The sequence below is a fragment of the Octopus bimaculoides genome, chromosome 15, assembly GCF_046866305.1.
Source record: "Octopus bimaculoides isolate indiv1 chromosome 15, ASM4686630v1, whole genome shotgun sequence".
Classification (NCBI taxonomy): domain Eukaryota; kingdom Metazoa; phylum Mollusca; class Cephalopoda; order Octopoda; family Octopodidae; genus Octopus; species Octopus bimaculoides.
In genome coordinates, this window is record NC_142942.1 from 14,141,614 (window position 1) to 14,158,950 (window position 17,337).

Here is a 17,337-nt window from a genome sequence, read left to right on the forward strand (position 1 = left end):
TCTGGCGCGCTAAGTCTAGAAATAACTCTGCAGTTAATAAATTTTTGCAGCTAATTTACCAGTTTGAGAACATCATTATTTAAAATTTATTAATGAGGGTAGAAATTGATATTAATCAATTAAAAGTTCTAGAAATTATATTTTATAAATCGACAGAATACACTGATGATCCTGCAGATATTTAATTATGTAAATTTTAATAGGTGAAACCATGGTACGTAGGTTAATCGTTTTTTTATTTAGTATTTTTTCATTTGTCTTGCCCTTTTACAGTCTGTTGTGTCACTAAATTTTTACTGAGAACATATTTTTTGTGGTTAGATGATTCAGCATCTATTTCTAGCATATAGGAGTCCACTTTTGCTGGTCATTTCTCTTGTTTTTGTATATATATATATATATATATATATATATATATATATATACACACACATCATCATCATCATATGTATATATACAAATGTGTGTGTAAATGTGGCTTTGTTTCTGTGTTTGTTCCCCATAACTTAGTAGTTCAGCAAAAAGACTGATAGAATAAGTACCAGGCTTTAAAATGCTTTAAAAACATAAGTACTGCAGTTGATGCATTTGACTAAAACTTCTTCGAGGTGGTGCCCCAGCATGGCCACAGTCTAATGCTTAAAACAAATAAAAGGAGGAAAAAATATAATAAAAGATTGAGTTAAATATCATAAGAAATTGTATTAAGAAAAATTGTTAAAATATTTTCTTACACATAAATTTTAACGACACTATCTTATGTGGGCCCCCAAGGGTCATAGGGACCACCTAGGGTTATATGAATCCCAATTGAGAATCACTGTTCTTTACTATTGAGCTATTACTTCTAATTGGTTGTTATTAATTCATTAATTAATTTTAATGTTGTTGTTTTTTTTTCCTTTATCTTTGAAAGCATTTGCTGAACTACAGACAGATGTGACAGACTTAACCAGTGACCTGCTTCCTAGTGGCTTCCCTGTATGGGATTATTCCCAGTACACATTTAAAGTGCTCTTCCCAGGTGTTTCAGACCATCCTATTTTACATCCCCACACCGAAAGAATGGCTGGTGTAAGTATTCCTTCCCTTTATTATTTCTCGTAAAGCTACAAAGATCTGTGACTGGAACTGGGCTCATTGTATGTTTTGCAATCTGTTCTCCTCCTCCTCCTCCCCTTCCTCATAGAACTCAACATTTGTTGCTTATTTCTCCTTCTCTTCTCTCTCTCCCCCTAGTATATATGTGTGTGTGTATATATATATATATACACACACACACACACACACACACACACCTCTATGTATATATGTCTATATATATATATATATATATATATATAATATTTGTAAACAAACCAGAAGGCTCTGTAAGTTACGGAGACAGAGCAACTATGGAAGTCTGTTAGTACAATAATTACTATATATAATAATATATCACAATTATAATATATATATATACTCCGAATTAAACCAACATTTATATATAAACAATCGACTGAAAAATGATGAGCTAACACAGGCCAGAATCAAACCCACAAATCAACGCTTACACAGCTCTTTGTGCATCCGATTGTTATATATAAATTTATATAAACGTACACACACACACACACATATATGTATGTGTATTCATACATATATATATGTATGTCTGCATTGATACATGCTTACATATATATGTATGTATATTCTCAACCATTTTACCTATTAGTGGGATGTATCTTTCGTTTCTCTTTCCTCTGTCTAATTAGTGTTTATAGTATCTAATACCTAAATATACTACTATAATATATATATGTATATATTTTTCTACTATAATATATATACTACCATAATATATATATATATATATATATATATATATATATATATATATATATATATATATATATACATTACTATAATACATGTGATCAAAGTATTGATTTCTCAAATCACCAAAGCACCACCAATTATATGCAGGTTAAAGGTTATAAGTGATTGAATAAATATCAGTTATTGCCAGACTATTTTATAGACCAATTATCCACCACCATCACTACCGCAACTACGACCACCACCACCACAGTCTAGTGCAGCCTCTACATTGTTGCTCAACCTGTTAGTAATAGAAGGTAAACTTCCCTCAAACAAACACTCAACTGTCTTCAAAGAGAAGGCCGCATTGAATAAATGTAGTTATAGATATACAAAACTAATAAATAGGATGGACGCTACCATCTGAAACATGGGACCAAAGCAGTTCCAAAGATACAAAAAGTCAGGATGGTCATGGCATTGTGCATTGGACTACTGAAGGAACAGTGATCTAGAGAATAAATAGCAACATCACCAAAGGGATTGGCTGTGTGGCTAAGAAGCTTGCTTCCTAACTGTATGGTATTAGGTTCAGTCCCACTACACAGCACCCTCGGCAAGTGTCTTCTATAAGCCTCAGGTTGGTCAAAAGCCTTGTGAGTGGATTTAGTATATGGAAACTGAAAGAAGCTCATTGCATATATATTACATATGAGGGGGTTACTGAAAAATCCGTGGCTTTAAATGCACTGCAGAAGGCCTGGTTGGAGTGGCCAACCTTCTGAGTTCTTTATTCAGCACTTAGAAAAACTGAAGGACCACTCAATAAGTGTGTGAATTTGAGAGAGGAATGTATAGAATAAAACCATAATTAACTATTCCTCCTGTATTTTCTTTTACCCATGCCAGGAACTTTTCATATATATATATATATATATATATATATAAAATTTAAATAATGAGGGTGATAAATTGAATATTAATTAGATTAATTTCAATTTAAAACCAGTGGCCTAGCATATTGAAAAATCTCCAGCATGGCCCCAGTACTCCAGCATGGCCCCAGTCAAATTACTGAAACAAGTAAAAGAATAAAAGAATATTTATATATATATATATATATATATATATATATGTATGTATGTATATAGTGTGTATGTGTTTGTATGTATTTTGGGTGGGTGGACTGCACCCGCTTTCATTATTTAAAATATTTTTCATTATTTAAAAAATTTTTTTTTTTTTTACAGAATCCCCCATTTTCGAGTACGGAGATTCTGATTCTGCAAAAAAAAAAAATTTTATTTTAATTCCTCCCACCCCACCAAATTCTTCAACTCATACTTTTTCAGAAATGTTTTTTTTTACAATCATAATCTCTGTATTTTTTCTACATATTTCACAAAAAAAAAAAAATTCCTGAAAAAGTGAAAATTGAAGAATTTTGGGTGGGGTGGGGGAATTAAAATTTTAAAATGCCCTTTTTTTTTTTTTTTTTGTAGAATCAAAACCTCCGTACTCGAAATTGGGGGATTCTGTAAAAAAAAATTACGAAAGTGGGTGCAGTCCACATTCTTTATATCCACCCTTTGGGTGGACATCATGTGATGGTTGTAAATGATCATCATTGTCAAACAAACAAAGCTGTTCATTTACATTTGTCTGTGAAAAACATGTGTGGTCATAAGGAAATATCACTTTGTTTGGAAACACATAAGGGTTGGCAACAGGAAGAGCATCATCCAGCCATAGAAAAATCTGCCTCAATAAATTGCATCTGACCCATGCAGGTATGGAAAAGAGGACATCAAATGATGATGAAGATAATGATGATAATAATGATGATCACGAATGAACTTTCACAAGTTTCTAAACATAGAAAATAGAACAAAATATATATTCTTTGAGACAATTAGCCTAGAGTACTGTATGCCATTCTTTCCTACTACCCACCCAATATTTTAAAATAGATCATCATGTTCTTGGAGCCATTTCATATGAATTATCCATCAGTTATTGGTTTATTGTAATATCATACACAAATATTGATTTCAGGCAACGTTTGTTTTTTTAATTATTGATTTTGCTTGGCTATATATAAATATTAAAATCAATCTTGTAATATTTTGTGTCAGATTTTTTTTTCTTGCATGCACATATATATGCACACACACACATATATACATGTGTGTATGTGTGTGTGTGTATGTAACTGTAGAAACAAGAAATAATTTACATCTGCTCAATTCTTTATCTCACTGTTTCATGCCACATTGATCCTTCAGGTGACTACACATATACATACATTCAGACATATCTGCGTATATGTGTATGCGCATATATATATATATAGATAGATAGATAGATAGATATGTATGTATGTAGGTAGGTATGTATATATATATATGTATATGCATGTATATAAACACATGTACACACACACATATATGGTTAATCGATAATCATTAATCTGACAAAATGTATATTTGGTTTTTGCCTGTGGCTCATTGGGAACTAAGGAACGAAGGTTTAGGAAGAACTAATTTATAAAGTATGGAGCAAGAAGGAAAAAAGGAAAGTCATGTATAATTGTATACATATGTATGTGTAAATGCATATATATGTGTGTGTGTGTGTGTGTGTGTGTGTGTGTGTGTGTGTGTGTGTGTGTGTGTGTGTAAATGTTGAACAATGAAACGAGTACTCAACATCACATTGGTGGATATATAATTTCTTTATTTGTGGATTAAGGCTACCATTGGTTTCATGTTAAGAAAAATATTTCAATATCTTAACAATTTTTCAAGCTGATCACCTGGAGGAATGGTGTTCGTCTCAATTTTGGATAAAAACATCCAAAATTGTTAAGATATTAAGATACTTTTCTTTACATGAAACCAATGGTAGCCTTGATGCACAAATATATATATATATATATATATATATATATATATATATATATATATATATATATATATATATATATATAGGGAGAATTTGCAAAAAAAAGCAAAAGACGAAGACAGGTGGTGTAGACAACAAACAGATGTATTATTTTAATGCTGTGGAAGGGAAAAAGTCTTTAACGGTTTGAGCCTATGTTCTTCCACAGAAAGAAACACAGAAACAGGGAGAGAAAATAAAGAATGTGTAGTGGCTAGCGATCTATCATGGCGAATGATATATACATATATGTAAATATGTATACACACACATGCATTCGTGCATACATACATACATAAATAAAATAAAAACTTGGGATGATAATACTTTTGAAAATATAATTATGTATGTGCATCATAATCCAAAAAAAATTAATGAAAGGTGTTAAATCTAAACCAAAATGTAAACAAGAATTAATGTAGTAGAATGGCATTAATGTTATTACCTCCGCCTTAGCGAAAGTGGAGGCATTGTTTCAGTCATGTTCGTTTGTGGACAAGATATCTCAAGAACTGCTCGGTGGATTCAAATGAAACTTTCAGGGATGTTTGACCTCGTGACTGGCATGAGCTGATTAGGTTTTGGGATCGATTTGGTACCAGACAAGGATTCTGGATTATTTTTCCTGATTTTTTACTTAACTTTTGAGAGCAGTCGGCTTCATTTTCAGTATTCTCGTTTGTGAGAGCAGTCGAGTTTATTTCAGATATTCTTATTTTAAAAATCATCTCTGGCTAATCGTTGAGAGGACACTGGTGATGCCTTGACAGAAGTTTGCGCTTTCTGAGTGCTCTTGTTGTTATTTAATTTCATTTAACTTTAATTTTATTTCTTCTACTTATCATCATCATTATTATTATCATCATTATTATTATGACAGCGATCCCCTGGTATGGTATTCATGGAAACTGGACTTCAGCAATTTCATCACTTACTAAATAACAAATACTTCCTTCTAACATTTATCCGAACTTTAGAATGTCAGAAAGGTTTCAGCATCAGGGACAAGTAAGTGGGCGTATTTTCTCATTCCTCTCTTCTTTTCGTATATTTTATCAGTAAAAATATATTTATATTTCAGTATGATACATCATCCTTTAGAGGCAGACATAATTTCAATAAACCGATATACCTACATTTGTGAATGTGTGTATATCTGTGTGCATGTGCGCACGTGTGTGTATACAGGGTGTCCCAAAATTAAGGCAACCATCTTTTTTCAATTTTGTCAAAGCAAAATATTGTTATATTTCGGGTCCGAGCATTGCAATGCAATGATAAAGGAAACACAATTATGACACTACCACATTTAGTTGATACGACCATTTTGAGCGTGGCCGTCACCAGTACCCGCCTGACTGACCCTTGTGCCGGTGGCACGTAAAAGCACCCACTACACTCTCAGAGTGATTGGCGTTAGGAAGGACATCCAGCTGTAGAAACTCTGCCAAATCAGAGTGGAGCCTGGTGCAGCCATCTGGTTCGCCAGTCCTCAGTTAAATCATCCAACCCATGCTAGCATGGAAAGCGGACGTTAAACGATGATGATGATGATCACCTCTGTTTCAAATCACAACCTTAAGTCTAGGTGTGAATGCTTCACATGCGTCAGGCAGCTATTCTTGCAGAATCGATGCCCATTCCTGGTGCTGTTTTGCCTTCAGAGCTGCAAGCTAAGCATGAGGAGTGCTTGAGACCCTCGTCTCCAAAATGGACCAAACAGAAGAATCCAACAGGTTGAGATCAGGGCTTCTGGAGAGACATACATCCTTGCCTATGAAGGACAGAATGTTTTACTGAATCCAGTGTTGTGTCTGTTTGGAGCTGTAGAATGGTGCTGAGTCTTGTTGGAGGCGCCAAGGTGCGTCTTGAAAGTGATCATTCGCCCATGGAAGCAGTTCAGCTTCCAGAATGTCATTAATGTATTTCACACCTGAAGGCACTAAAATGAAGGGAGACCTTCTTGTGGCTGTCACAACCACCCAAACCGTAACTGACTGTAGATTTCGGTATTGGTTTACAAGTCTACCCTCAACGGAACCAGATGCACTCCAAAGTTGGTCAGTCTGATAGTTTCTTTCCATCAGTGAATACCAGTTTGGGCAGCTTGCTTTCAGCAATCTGACACAAAATCAGACGATTTCTCTCCAGTCTCATGGCCTTATAAACTTGCATGAGCTCATGACGGCTGATCATCTTGTAGGGGTGGGTCCTGAGATCCTCCTTCAGCACTCAATACATCTATGTTCTGCTTATTTTTGCTGTGGCAGCCAGTTTTCTGACGGAGCAACGAGGATTTCACCATATTTTTTCTTTGAGCTGAGGGTTCCACACACTTCTTTTTCAGTCATGTCCAGATCAATTAGACCTCTTGAAATTTCTTGACAATTTTCCAGACTGTTGTTCAGTTAATTTTAGGCTTTTTTGCTAAAGCTATATTACTTTTTCACCTCCTTTGCAGAGGGTTATGCTTGTATTTTAGTCTATAGCCATTATTTAATTTATAAATCTGAAATTATTTAGTCTGAAACAAAAAGAAGATACACTAAGCTTTTATAATGATGTATAATTTTCATATCTTATCACATTTATTGATAGCTATTAGAGCCTGAAATTCAGTTGCCTTAATTTCAGAACACCCTGTATATACAGTTAATGTGTTGTTAAATACATACAACTGTATCTTTTACACACATACTCATGTGTGTGTGTGTGTGTGTACATATATATATATATGTATGTGTGTGTTCATATATGTGTATATATATGTATATATGTGTGTGTGTATATGTATGTGTGTGTATACATATATAAGTGTGTATATGCATATGTGTGTCTATATATAGATAGATAGATAGATAGATACGTGTGTGTGTGTGTGTGTATATATATATATATATGTGTATATATATATATATATCTTTTCCAATTAATCAGATTAGATTACTAAATATATTTAGACATTGTTAATTATGCAAGTTTAAATTACTTTGCTTGTTTGATCATATTTAATTATTGTTTTACATAAATAATAATATTAAGTTTTGCTTTGTTTTACATTATATATTTTATATATCATACAATAAACATTAAAATAATATAATGGAATATTAGTCATAGAATTTGAATTAACCTTTTTGATGCCAACCCACTTAAGACCACCCATACTTTTATGACGCAAATTTCCTATTTTAAAGTGATTTACATTATAATTTTCAATCAAAATTTCCTGATAATAATTTAGGTTCCAAACACCGGTTTAATAATAACATAATTGTTTTACTAAATTGTTCATTATTTTAAGAATTAATTGAAACAGTTTAATGTATTGCAAAAGAAATAGTTTAACAAAGGAATTATTGTTAAGTTGCAAAAAAAAAAAAAATGGTAATACATCTTAGTAATTAACACACAGCAAACTAGTTCCTGGGTTTTTGAACATAGTTGTATATCTCTTGTTGGCACTCCGTCGCTTACGACGTCGAGGGTTCCAGTCGATCCCATCAACGGAACAGCCTGCTCGTGAAATTAACGTGCAAGTGGCTGAGCACTCCACAGACACGTGTACCCTTAACGTAGTTCTCGGGGATATTCAGCATGACACAGTGTGACAAGGCTGACCCTTTGAATTACAGGCACAACAGAAAGAGGAAGAAAGAATGAGAGAAAGTTGTGGTGGAAGAGTACAGCAGGGTTCGCCACCATCCCCTGCCGGAGCCTCGTGGTGCTTTAGGTGTTTTCGCTCAATAAACACTCACAACGCCTGGTCTGGGAATCGAAACTGCGATCCTATGACCGCGAGTCCGCTGCCCTAACCACTGGGCCATTGTGCCTCCACATGTTATATATAAAACGGGGAATGTTTGGGCCCAATATGGCTGATTTAAATGCTAAAGGGTTGCACAACCATAACAACAAGGAATGACAGACACATGGGATAACGTGGTCCTATATGCCCCTAAAAAAAGGGTAGGATGGTCACAAATGGAGTATCTTTGGTCATAGGGGCTAAACAACAACGACAACAACATAAAACAAGGACATTAGATAATGTAGTCCTATATACCCCTAAAACAAAGAAAAGGCGTGATGGTCACATCTGGCATGTTTTTGATCATAGTTGACCTTGGGCTAAACAATAAAAAGAACAAAAAGGATGAACAAAGACATTAGATAATGTAGTCCTTAAAAAAAAAAAAGATGTGATGGTCATGGTGGGAATGTCTTTGGTCATAGTTCTGTTCAATCCCGGTTGACCTGGTGCTAAACAACACCAATAACAACTCGCTTCTCTACTACACCACTTCAGCAGTTAAAAAGTTCACGGTCAAATGAGCAGCTAGCATTAGACAGAGCAACCAACTGTAAAAAAAAAAAAAAAAAAAATGCATTTCTGCAGAAAATATGCAAATATGTCTGAATTTACATATTTTCAACAATAACTAAAATAATGAATAAATGAATTGTAAAAGAAATTGAAAAAAAAAACATATGTACACAAATTCATTCCAGACACATTAAAGCAAGGAAAAATTTATGTAAAACAATATTATTATTATTATTGTTATTATTATGATTAATCATCATCATCATTATTTATTGCTTTTGTTTTTCCTTACATGTGTTTGGCTGAAATATGAGAAAAAATATATAATTATTCAATTTCAAAATATTTCACTTTGATTTCATTTGAATAACTAAGCAAAATGAATTCAATATTTTCTTTCTTTTTTTTTTGTCACTTTGTTTTGTTACAGAGTTAATGTTGCTTCATTGTTGTTGATTATTTACCAAAATAACATGGAATATGCAACAGAGTAAGTAAATCTATCTTTCTTCCTCTCCACACATGCATGTGTGTGTATGTGTGTGCATGCATGTGTGTGTATGTGTGTGCATGCATGTGTCTATGTGTGTATTCCTCCTATCTTTCAAAAGAGGCATAAGCACTTTTACACACATACACAAACACACAATGGAACTTCCTCCTACCAAATTTACTCACAAGGTTTTGGTCAGCCTGAAGTTATCATGGAAAACACTTGTCAGATAAAATTCTTTGGATTTTGGGAGTTAAAAATTTTTTTTTTTCTGATTTGGCTCCCCATTGTCTTATGTGTGAAAAAGAGGTAAATCATCATCATCATCATCATCGTTTAGCATCCTCTTTCCATGCTGGCCAGGTAGGAGCCTGCACCAGGCAGGAGCGTGTTTTGGCATGGTTTTTACTGCTGGACGCCTTTCCTAACACCAACCACCCCACAGAGTGGACTGAGTGTTTTTTTTTATATGGCACAAGCACAGGCAAGGTCAGTTTTGGCATGCTTTTTTTACAGCTGGATACCCTTCCAAATGCCAACCACTTCACAGTATTGACTGGATGCTTTTTAAGGAGTCCAGGTTATTTACCCCCATGGACAATAACCCCACAAGGACAATTACCCCTGAGGACAACAGATGATGATTTAAAACTTAATATATTGTAGACGGGGTAATTAACTAAGGGGCATTATTGTCCTAGGGGGTAGTTATCATCAGGGGATAGTTGTCATCAGGGGAATTTGTCCTAGCGGGGGTAATTGTCCTGATATGCTTTTTAAGTGACACCAGCACTGGCAGGGTCACCTAGTAACTCATAAGACAAAGATCCTTTAAGAAGGGAGTGGGGCATTGGATGAGGGGATCTTGTGTCAGATGATGAATGGTTAGAGCATGACAGAGAGACAGAAACAGATGTCAATTTTTTCAAATTTCAAAAACAATAAAACAAAAGTTGCAGAAGAAGAATGAAACTATAAAAAAAAAAAAAAAAAAGCATAAAACACCACAATAAAAATATCATTCATGTTAATTCAAATATAAGTTTCAGATACTTCCACAAGGGCAGCAGATTCAGGGGTAAGTCAATTACATCAGCCCTAGTACATGACTGGTACTTTATTTTGTTGACCCTGAAAGGATGAAAGGCAAAGTCAACTTTGGCAGCATTTGAACTCAGAACATGAAGGCGGAAGAAATGCCACAAAGCATTTTGCCTGGAATGCTAACGACTCTGCTCGTTTGCTGTCTTGATGTTAATTTAGATATCACTGGAAGGAAACTAATTAATCCGGCAAACCAATATCTCTGTGTGTGTGCGAGTGTGAGAGGGAGAGAGAGAGCGAGTGTGAGAGGGAGAGAGAGAGAGAGAGCGAGAGATTGTGTGGCACTCCTTCGAACCCACAAGAGTTAACAAGTGAAACAGAGACAGGCAGAAACAAGAAAAATGCCCCTGTTATTTGAATACTATACAAATATGTCTTTAAAAAGACTTTTCTTTTAAATTTACTAAAATTTAATTTTTCAATAATCTATTATTCATATTTACTGTTGAAAAAATCTCAAGGATCGAAACCGGTTCTGTAATGTTCTTTATAAAAGTATTTTAGCATTTTCTACTTTGTCTTTTTTCCATATATATCTACTCGTGTGTTCCTCTTCAACCTTTTACATACATACATAATATATATATATATATATATATATATATATATATATATACACACACACACACACACACACACACACGCACACATATATATAAAATGGAAAATTTCTATTTGTAAATCTCTCAACGAAAGACATTCAGTAACAGTACTCTAAAGCAGGGGTTTTCAAACTTTTTGACTTGCGGACCCCTTATATTTCAGGCTTTACCTTAGGGACCCCCTTATAAAATTTATACATAAATATTTGCTTAAAATAACATATATTTTTACATTTATTTATTTAACAAAATAGGTTTATTGTCAATTAAAAGATTTCGATTAAAAAACATATATAAAATCAAATTGCCCATAAAAAGTATTTGCTGTCCATGGACCCCCTGTCTTGTCCTTGCAGACCCCCTGTGGTCCGCGGACCACAGTTTGAAAACCCCTGCTCTAGAGTAAAGATTATTTGCCATACCCAATGAGTCTTGATACAGCTTACTTATATGAAATTTATGATGAATAATTACTTACACTTATGTATTAATTTTTAAAATTATTTTACTTTGTTATTGATATTGTTAATGTTTTTTTTTTTCCTAGCATCCTGAAAGCTTTGTTAGATGAACTAGTTGAAAAATCAGTGGCGAGTCGACATCCCAAATTAATGTTAAGAAGGTAAGTCTTGCCATCTTTTTTGAAAATGTAAGAGGGTTTTTTACATTAGCCATGTGTGTGAATGTATGTATGTATGCATTTATGTGTTTAGAAACTCTGCCAATTGGAAATATGCTGTGCGTGAGAAGACCCGGCAAGCCAAGTGAGACCTAAATCTAAGGCCTCAGCCAGTCCACTTATGCGTACCTTCCTTCATTGGACACGAAACTCAGCTTGCGAAGATTTATTGGGGCAAGCAAAATCGTGATGGCATCTGTGCCCAGCATTACCTTTCTGGCACTTGTGCCCGCAGCATGTGTAAGGACTTTTGAGCGAGATCATTGTCAGTGCCCCTGGACTGGCTCTTGTGCGGGTGGCACATAAAATGCACCATTTTGAGCGTGGCCGTTGCCAGTACCGCCTGACTGGCCTTCGTGCGGGTGACACGTAAAAGCACCCACTACACTCTCTGAGTGGTTGGCATTAGGAAGGGCATCCAGCAGTAGAAACTCTGCCAAATCAGATTGGAGCCTGATGCAGCCATCTGGTTTCACCAGTCCTCAGTCAAATCGTCCAACCCATGCTAGCATGGAAAGCGGACGTTAAACGACGACGATGATGATGATGATGAATATCATCATCATCTTAATGTCTAGTTCTCTCTGCTTGCATGGGTCAGGCAGAATTTGTTGAGGCGGATTTTTTACAGTTGGCTGGATGCCCTTCCTGTTCCCAGCCCTTACCTGTTTCCTCATGGCCAGACATGTTTTCACTGAATATCGGAAAGGAATTACTTTCACTTGCAACAATCAAGTGGTATGAAGACAAGGAGATACAAACATACACACACTCACACACTCATATTTAGATACAAACATGTGATGGGCCTCTATCAGTTGGTCAGAACAGGGCTCTAGTTGAAGACACTTGCTCAAGGTGGAATGTAGTGGGACTGAACCTGAAACCACACTCACATATGTATGTATGTTTATATATCATTTAATGTCCATTTTCCATGCTATTCATATTTATACATCTAACCATTAATCACAGTGTATAATATTATATATCCATTATGGTCAATCTTACCAATTGGTTTCACACCAGAGGTTCAGTGGAGTGTTAGATAACAGCCCAGTTATGTAACCCTGCCCTCATCAGATCTGATAATTATCGATATAGTTTAGTGGTTCTTAACCCCGTTTTAAACTTTTGTTTTGCTTAGTGCCCACCTAATTGGCAGGTGCAGCATCATGACTAAACTAACTTAACATGGATGATAATTTATTAGTTTTACTCAGAAAATGGATTGTATAAGCTTTTAACATTGAAAAAATAAAAAAATTGATGAAGATAAAAGTTGTAAATTTACTTTATGCACTGCAAGTTAATAACTTCCCTGTGCCTGATGAGACCCAACTAAATTTTCTATAACAGATTCAATGTTAGTCAAAAAAAAGTTCTAAGTCTCCTCTATGACTTATTGCAAATTTATTTCATTGCATAGTCAGCAATCGCAACACCGAACTTCTAAAAGAAAGAAAAGCAATGAATAATAATTTAATTTCTTGCCAAAGTTGAGAATACTTGCTTTGCATTTTGGACCAGAATGATTCATAATCAAGTTGTTGAAAATATACTTGGCATTCGAAATCACTTTTGAAGCTGATAATTTTTTTATGTAAACCTGGTTGAGCAGAAGAGACATAAGAAAGAAAGAAATTTATGACCCAGTCAGGTACATTAAGAGCATTAGAATCTTTAAAACTTGTCATTAAGTCTTCTTTCAGTGTTTCTAGATGACAATCTATATCTTGCATCTGGTACTAAATTACTGTCATTGTTTTCTATTATGTGCAGGTTTGAAAAATGTACAGAACGTATCCTAGCTAATCTCTCTTTGTTGTTGAATGACAATTTGTTGATAAATGCATTTATAATTCCCTTTGCTTTAATCAAATTCAAGTTATTTCCTTGCGACATAATGTTAACTTCATTTAATTTAGTGAAAATATCAGAAAGATTTGTAACGTCAACTGTTTCATTGCTTAGTTTATTACACACATCCTTATCATATGATCTAAGAAACTCTGAAACAGTGTCACTGAGGTCATAAAAATGCTTCAAACAATTTCCATTTGAGAGCCATCTCACCTCAGTATGAAGCAACAAGTGCTTAAATTTTTCTTCTTTTTCATGACATTAGAAACTCTGCCAGATCAGATTGGAGCCTGGTGCAGCTTTCTGGCTTGCCAGTCCTCAGTCAAATCGTCCAACCCATGCTAGCATGGAAAGTGGACGTTAAACGATGATGATGATGATGAACATAGACAGATGAAATGCTGCTAAGCAATTTGCCTAGCATGTTAACAGTTCTATCAGCTTGCTGCCACCTTATGTGTATATTTGATTTAATAACCATTTGTGGCAGCTCCAAATGACTTTAAATTTCATGGGCTTGTGGGGTGAACCCAGCTTATCAGATATCTAAAGAAGAATGATAGAATTCCCATTTTATTTTTTTACTTTTTATAAAATTCAGTTTGATTTGAGATTATTACCTCTGTCTTTAAATCTGAATATTGTATGCTACTTGTACTCTGATATCTACTCAAGCATATATATATATATCTTCAAAGATATTCCCTCATTGACTGTTCTATTTCTATGTATACCCGAGGTTATCTAATGTGCTCAGTCTTTTTTTTTCTAAAAAAAACATTCAGTTGTGATCTGAGGGAGATTTAAGTGCTGTTTCTTGCAGGTTTTATATTGTTTAGTAATTTTTTCCTTTTTTATAACTAAAATGAAAGACATGAAATTTCAATTCAAAATAATCCAATAAATAATTACCATTTTTTTTTTTCTTCTATTTTTGTTCACAGAACAGAATCTGTAGTTGAAAAACTCCTCACAAACTGGTTATCAATATGTTTATACAAATATTTAAAAGTAAGTAAATATCATTGTACTTTAATTTCCCATCTTCTTTATTTGACCTTTATTAAATTCAATTTATCGTTTACAGAATATATATATATATGTATATATATATATATATATATATATGTATATATATATATGTATATATATATATATGTATATATATATATGTATATATATATATATGTATATATATATATGTATATATATATATATGTATATATATATATGTATATATATATATATGTATATATATATATGTATATATATATATGTATATATATATGTATATATATATATGTATATATATATGTATATATATATGTATATATATATGTATATATATATGTATATATATATGTATATATATATATATATATATGTATATATATATATATGTATATATATATATATGTATATATATATATATGTATATATATATATATGTATATATATATATATGTATATATATATATATGTATATATATATATATGTATATATATATATATGTATATATATATATATGTATATATATATATATGTATATATATATGTATATATATATATATGTATATATATATATATGTATATATATATATATGTATATATATATATATGTATATATATATATATGTATATATATATATATATGTATATATATATATATGTATATATATATATATATATGTATATATATATATATATGTATATATATATATATGTATATATATATGTATATATATATGTATATATATATATGTATATATATATATGTATATATATGTATATATATATATGTATATATATGTATATATATGTATATATATGTATATATATGTATAAAACTATGTTGATAATGAGAATGATTAAATTGATGTTGATATGTTGGTATTATATTTTGTTTGTTATAGGAACACGCTGGCCCAGCTTTATTCAAATTATACAAAGCTATAAAGCTCCAAGTAGAGAAAGGTCCAGTGGATTTTGTTACTGGTGATGCAAGATATTCGTTATCGGAAGATAGATTATTAAGAGAGAAAATAGAGCCGAAGACATTGGTAAGTTAGTTTGGGTTTCGTTTTTGTTTCTTTAATATTTAGCTGTTGTTAGTTCTAAGATTACTGCCAAGATTGACATTACCTCTCATCTTTTCAGCATTGATAAAATAAGTACAACAATTCTGCCTGTTTACTGCTTTGATAGGAGTTACATATATAACAGTTTGACTTTGTTCTGTATGACTTTAAGTACATGGGCATATAAGACGAACCCATCTCATCAGGCATCTAAGGAAGAATAATGGGATTTGTGACAAATTTAGGATGCATTTGATTGAATTTGTCTCAAATCCTATCATTTTTCCTTGTGAACTGGGGTTAATGTAAGTATCTATGTTCTGCCCTTAAAATTGCTGATTTTGTGCCAAAACTAGAAAGGAATATATAGTTGTTTTCTGTTGTTTGTTGTTTTTTTCAGAGTCTTTCAGTAGAACATTCTAGAGAAATTATACAGTGTAAAGTACTAGATTGTGATACAATCACTCAAGCTAAAGAGAAAATGGTCGAAGCTCTCTATAAGAACACTTCCTATTCCCAAAGACCCCCTGTCCATGACCTGGATCTCGGTAAGTAATGTAACTTGCAGCTATAAATGTGTGTGTGTTTATATCCATGTTTGCCTCCCACCACCACTTGACAACCAGCATTTATTTACATCCCCCATAATATCACATATGGTTGTGCTACATCAGCCTGGTGTACACTTATCAGACAAATAATCCTGGTAGACATATTGGGCTCTGTATATTTGTACCCCAGTGTCATTTTGATGGCATGTGCTGCTCTCACACAATAATAATTATTATGATGATGATGATAATAATAATAAATGATCACATCTCACTCCTCTGGAGCTTCACCATTCAAACTGACAGAAAGATAGATGCAAATAGGCCAGATATTATATTGAAAGACTTCAGACAAAGATTATGCCTCCTCATTGATATGACTGTCCCAATTGATATAAACGTATCTGTCAAGACCTACCAAAAACTGAGCAAGTATAAAGATCTTGAAAAAGAAAATGGCAAAATGTGGAACTTCAAGACTAAAACAATGACCTAGGAATAATAGCAAAAGGGGTTATCATTATACTCCTACCTAGCTCAGGCAACAGGAAACTCCAAAATGGCAGAAATTCAAAAGATCGTGCTCATGGGAACTGCCCATATCTTATGTAAAATACTGTCTATGTAATTTCAAATTTTAAAACAATCACATAATTTTCTTATGTTTTCTTAAACATGCTCTAGAACAATACTATGTGCAAAACCAAATATATGGCACCCTAGGCATAACACCAACATGAACTTATAACTTGTGGTCTCTTGAGGTCTCTGAGTGAGACTTGGAGCCAATTTGTACAAATGTAAAGCAAAAGTCAAACATAATAATAATAATAATAATAATGGTGGTCTCTCCTGTTGAAGATGATGTACAAGTGTTCAGCTTTTGCCAAATGATC

The 17,337-nt window shown here is 33.1% G+C and overlaps 1 protein-coding gene across 11 annotated transcripts in view; it reads left to right on the forward strand.

Moving 5' to 3' along the window:
- Nucleotides 1–17,337, forward strand: part of LOC106873239 (plexin-B) — a 287,941-nt gene that overhangs the window by 242,189 nt on the left and 28,415 nt on the right. For all 11 annotated transcript variants that reach the window (XM_089363453.1, XM_089363460.1, XM_089363462.1 and 8 more), the window contains exons 24-30: nt 917–1,074; nt 5,624–5,751; nt 9,501–9,560; nt 11,817–11,891; nt 14,756–14,822; nt 15,726–15,872; nt 16,291–16,438. In XM_089363453.1, coding sequence (XP_089219579.1) covers nt 917–1,074; nt 5,624–5,751; nt 9,501–9,560; nt 11,817–11,891; nt 14,756–14,822; nt 15,726–15,872; nt 16,291–16,438 — 783 coding nt within the window. The remainder of the gene's footprint in view (nt 1–916; nt 1,075–5,623; nt 5,752–9,500; nt 9,561–11,816; nt 11,892–14,755; nt 14,823–15,725; nt 15,873–16,290; nt 16,439–17,337) is intronic.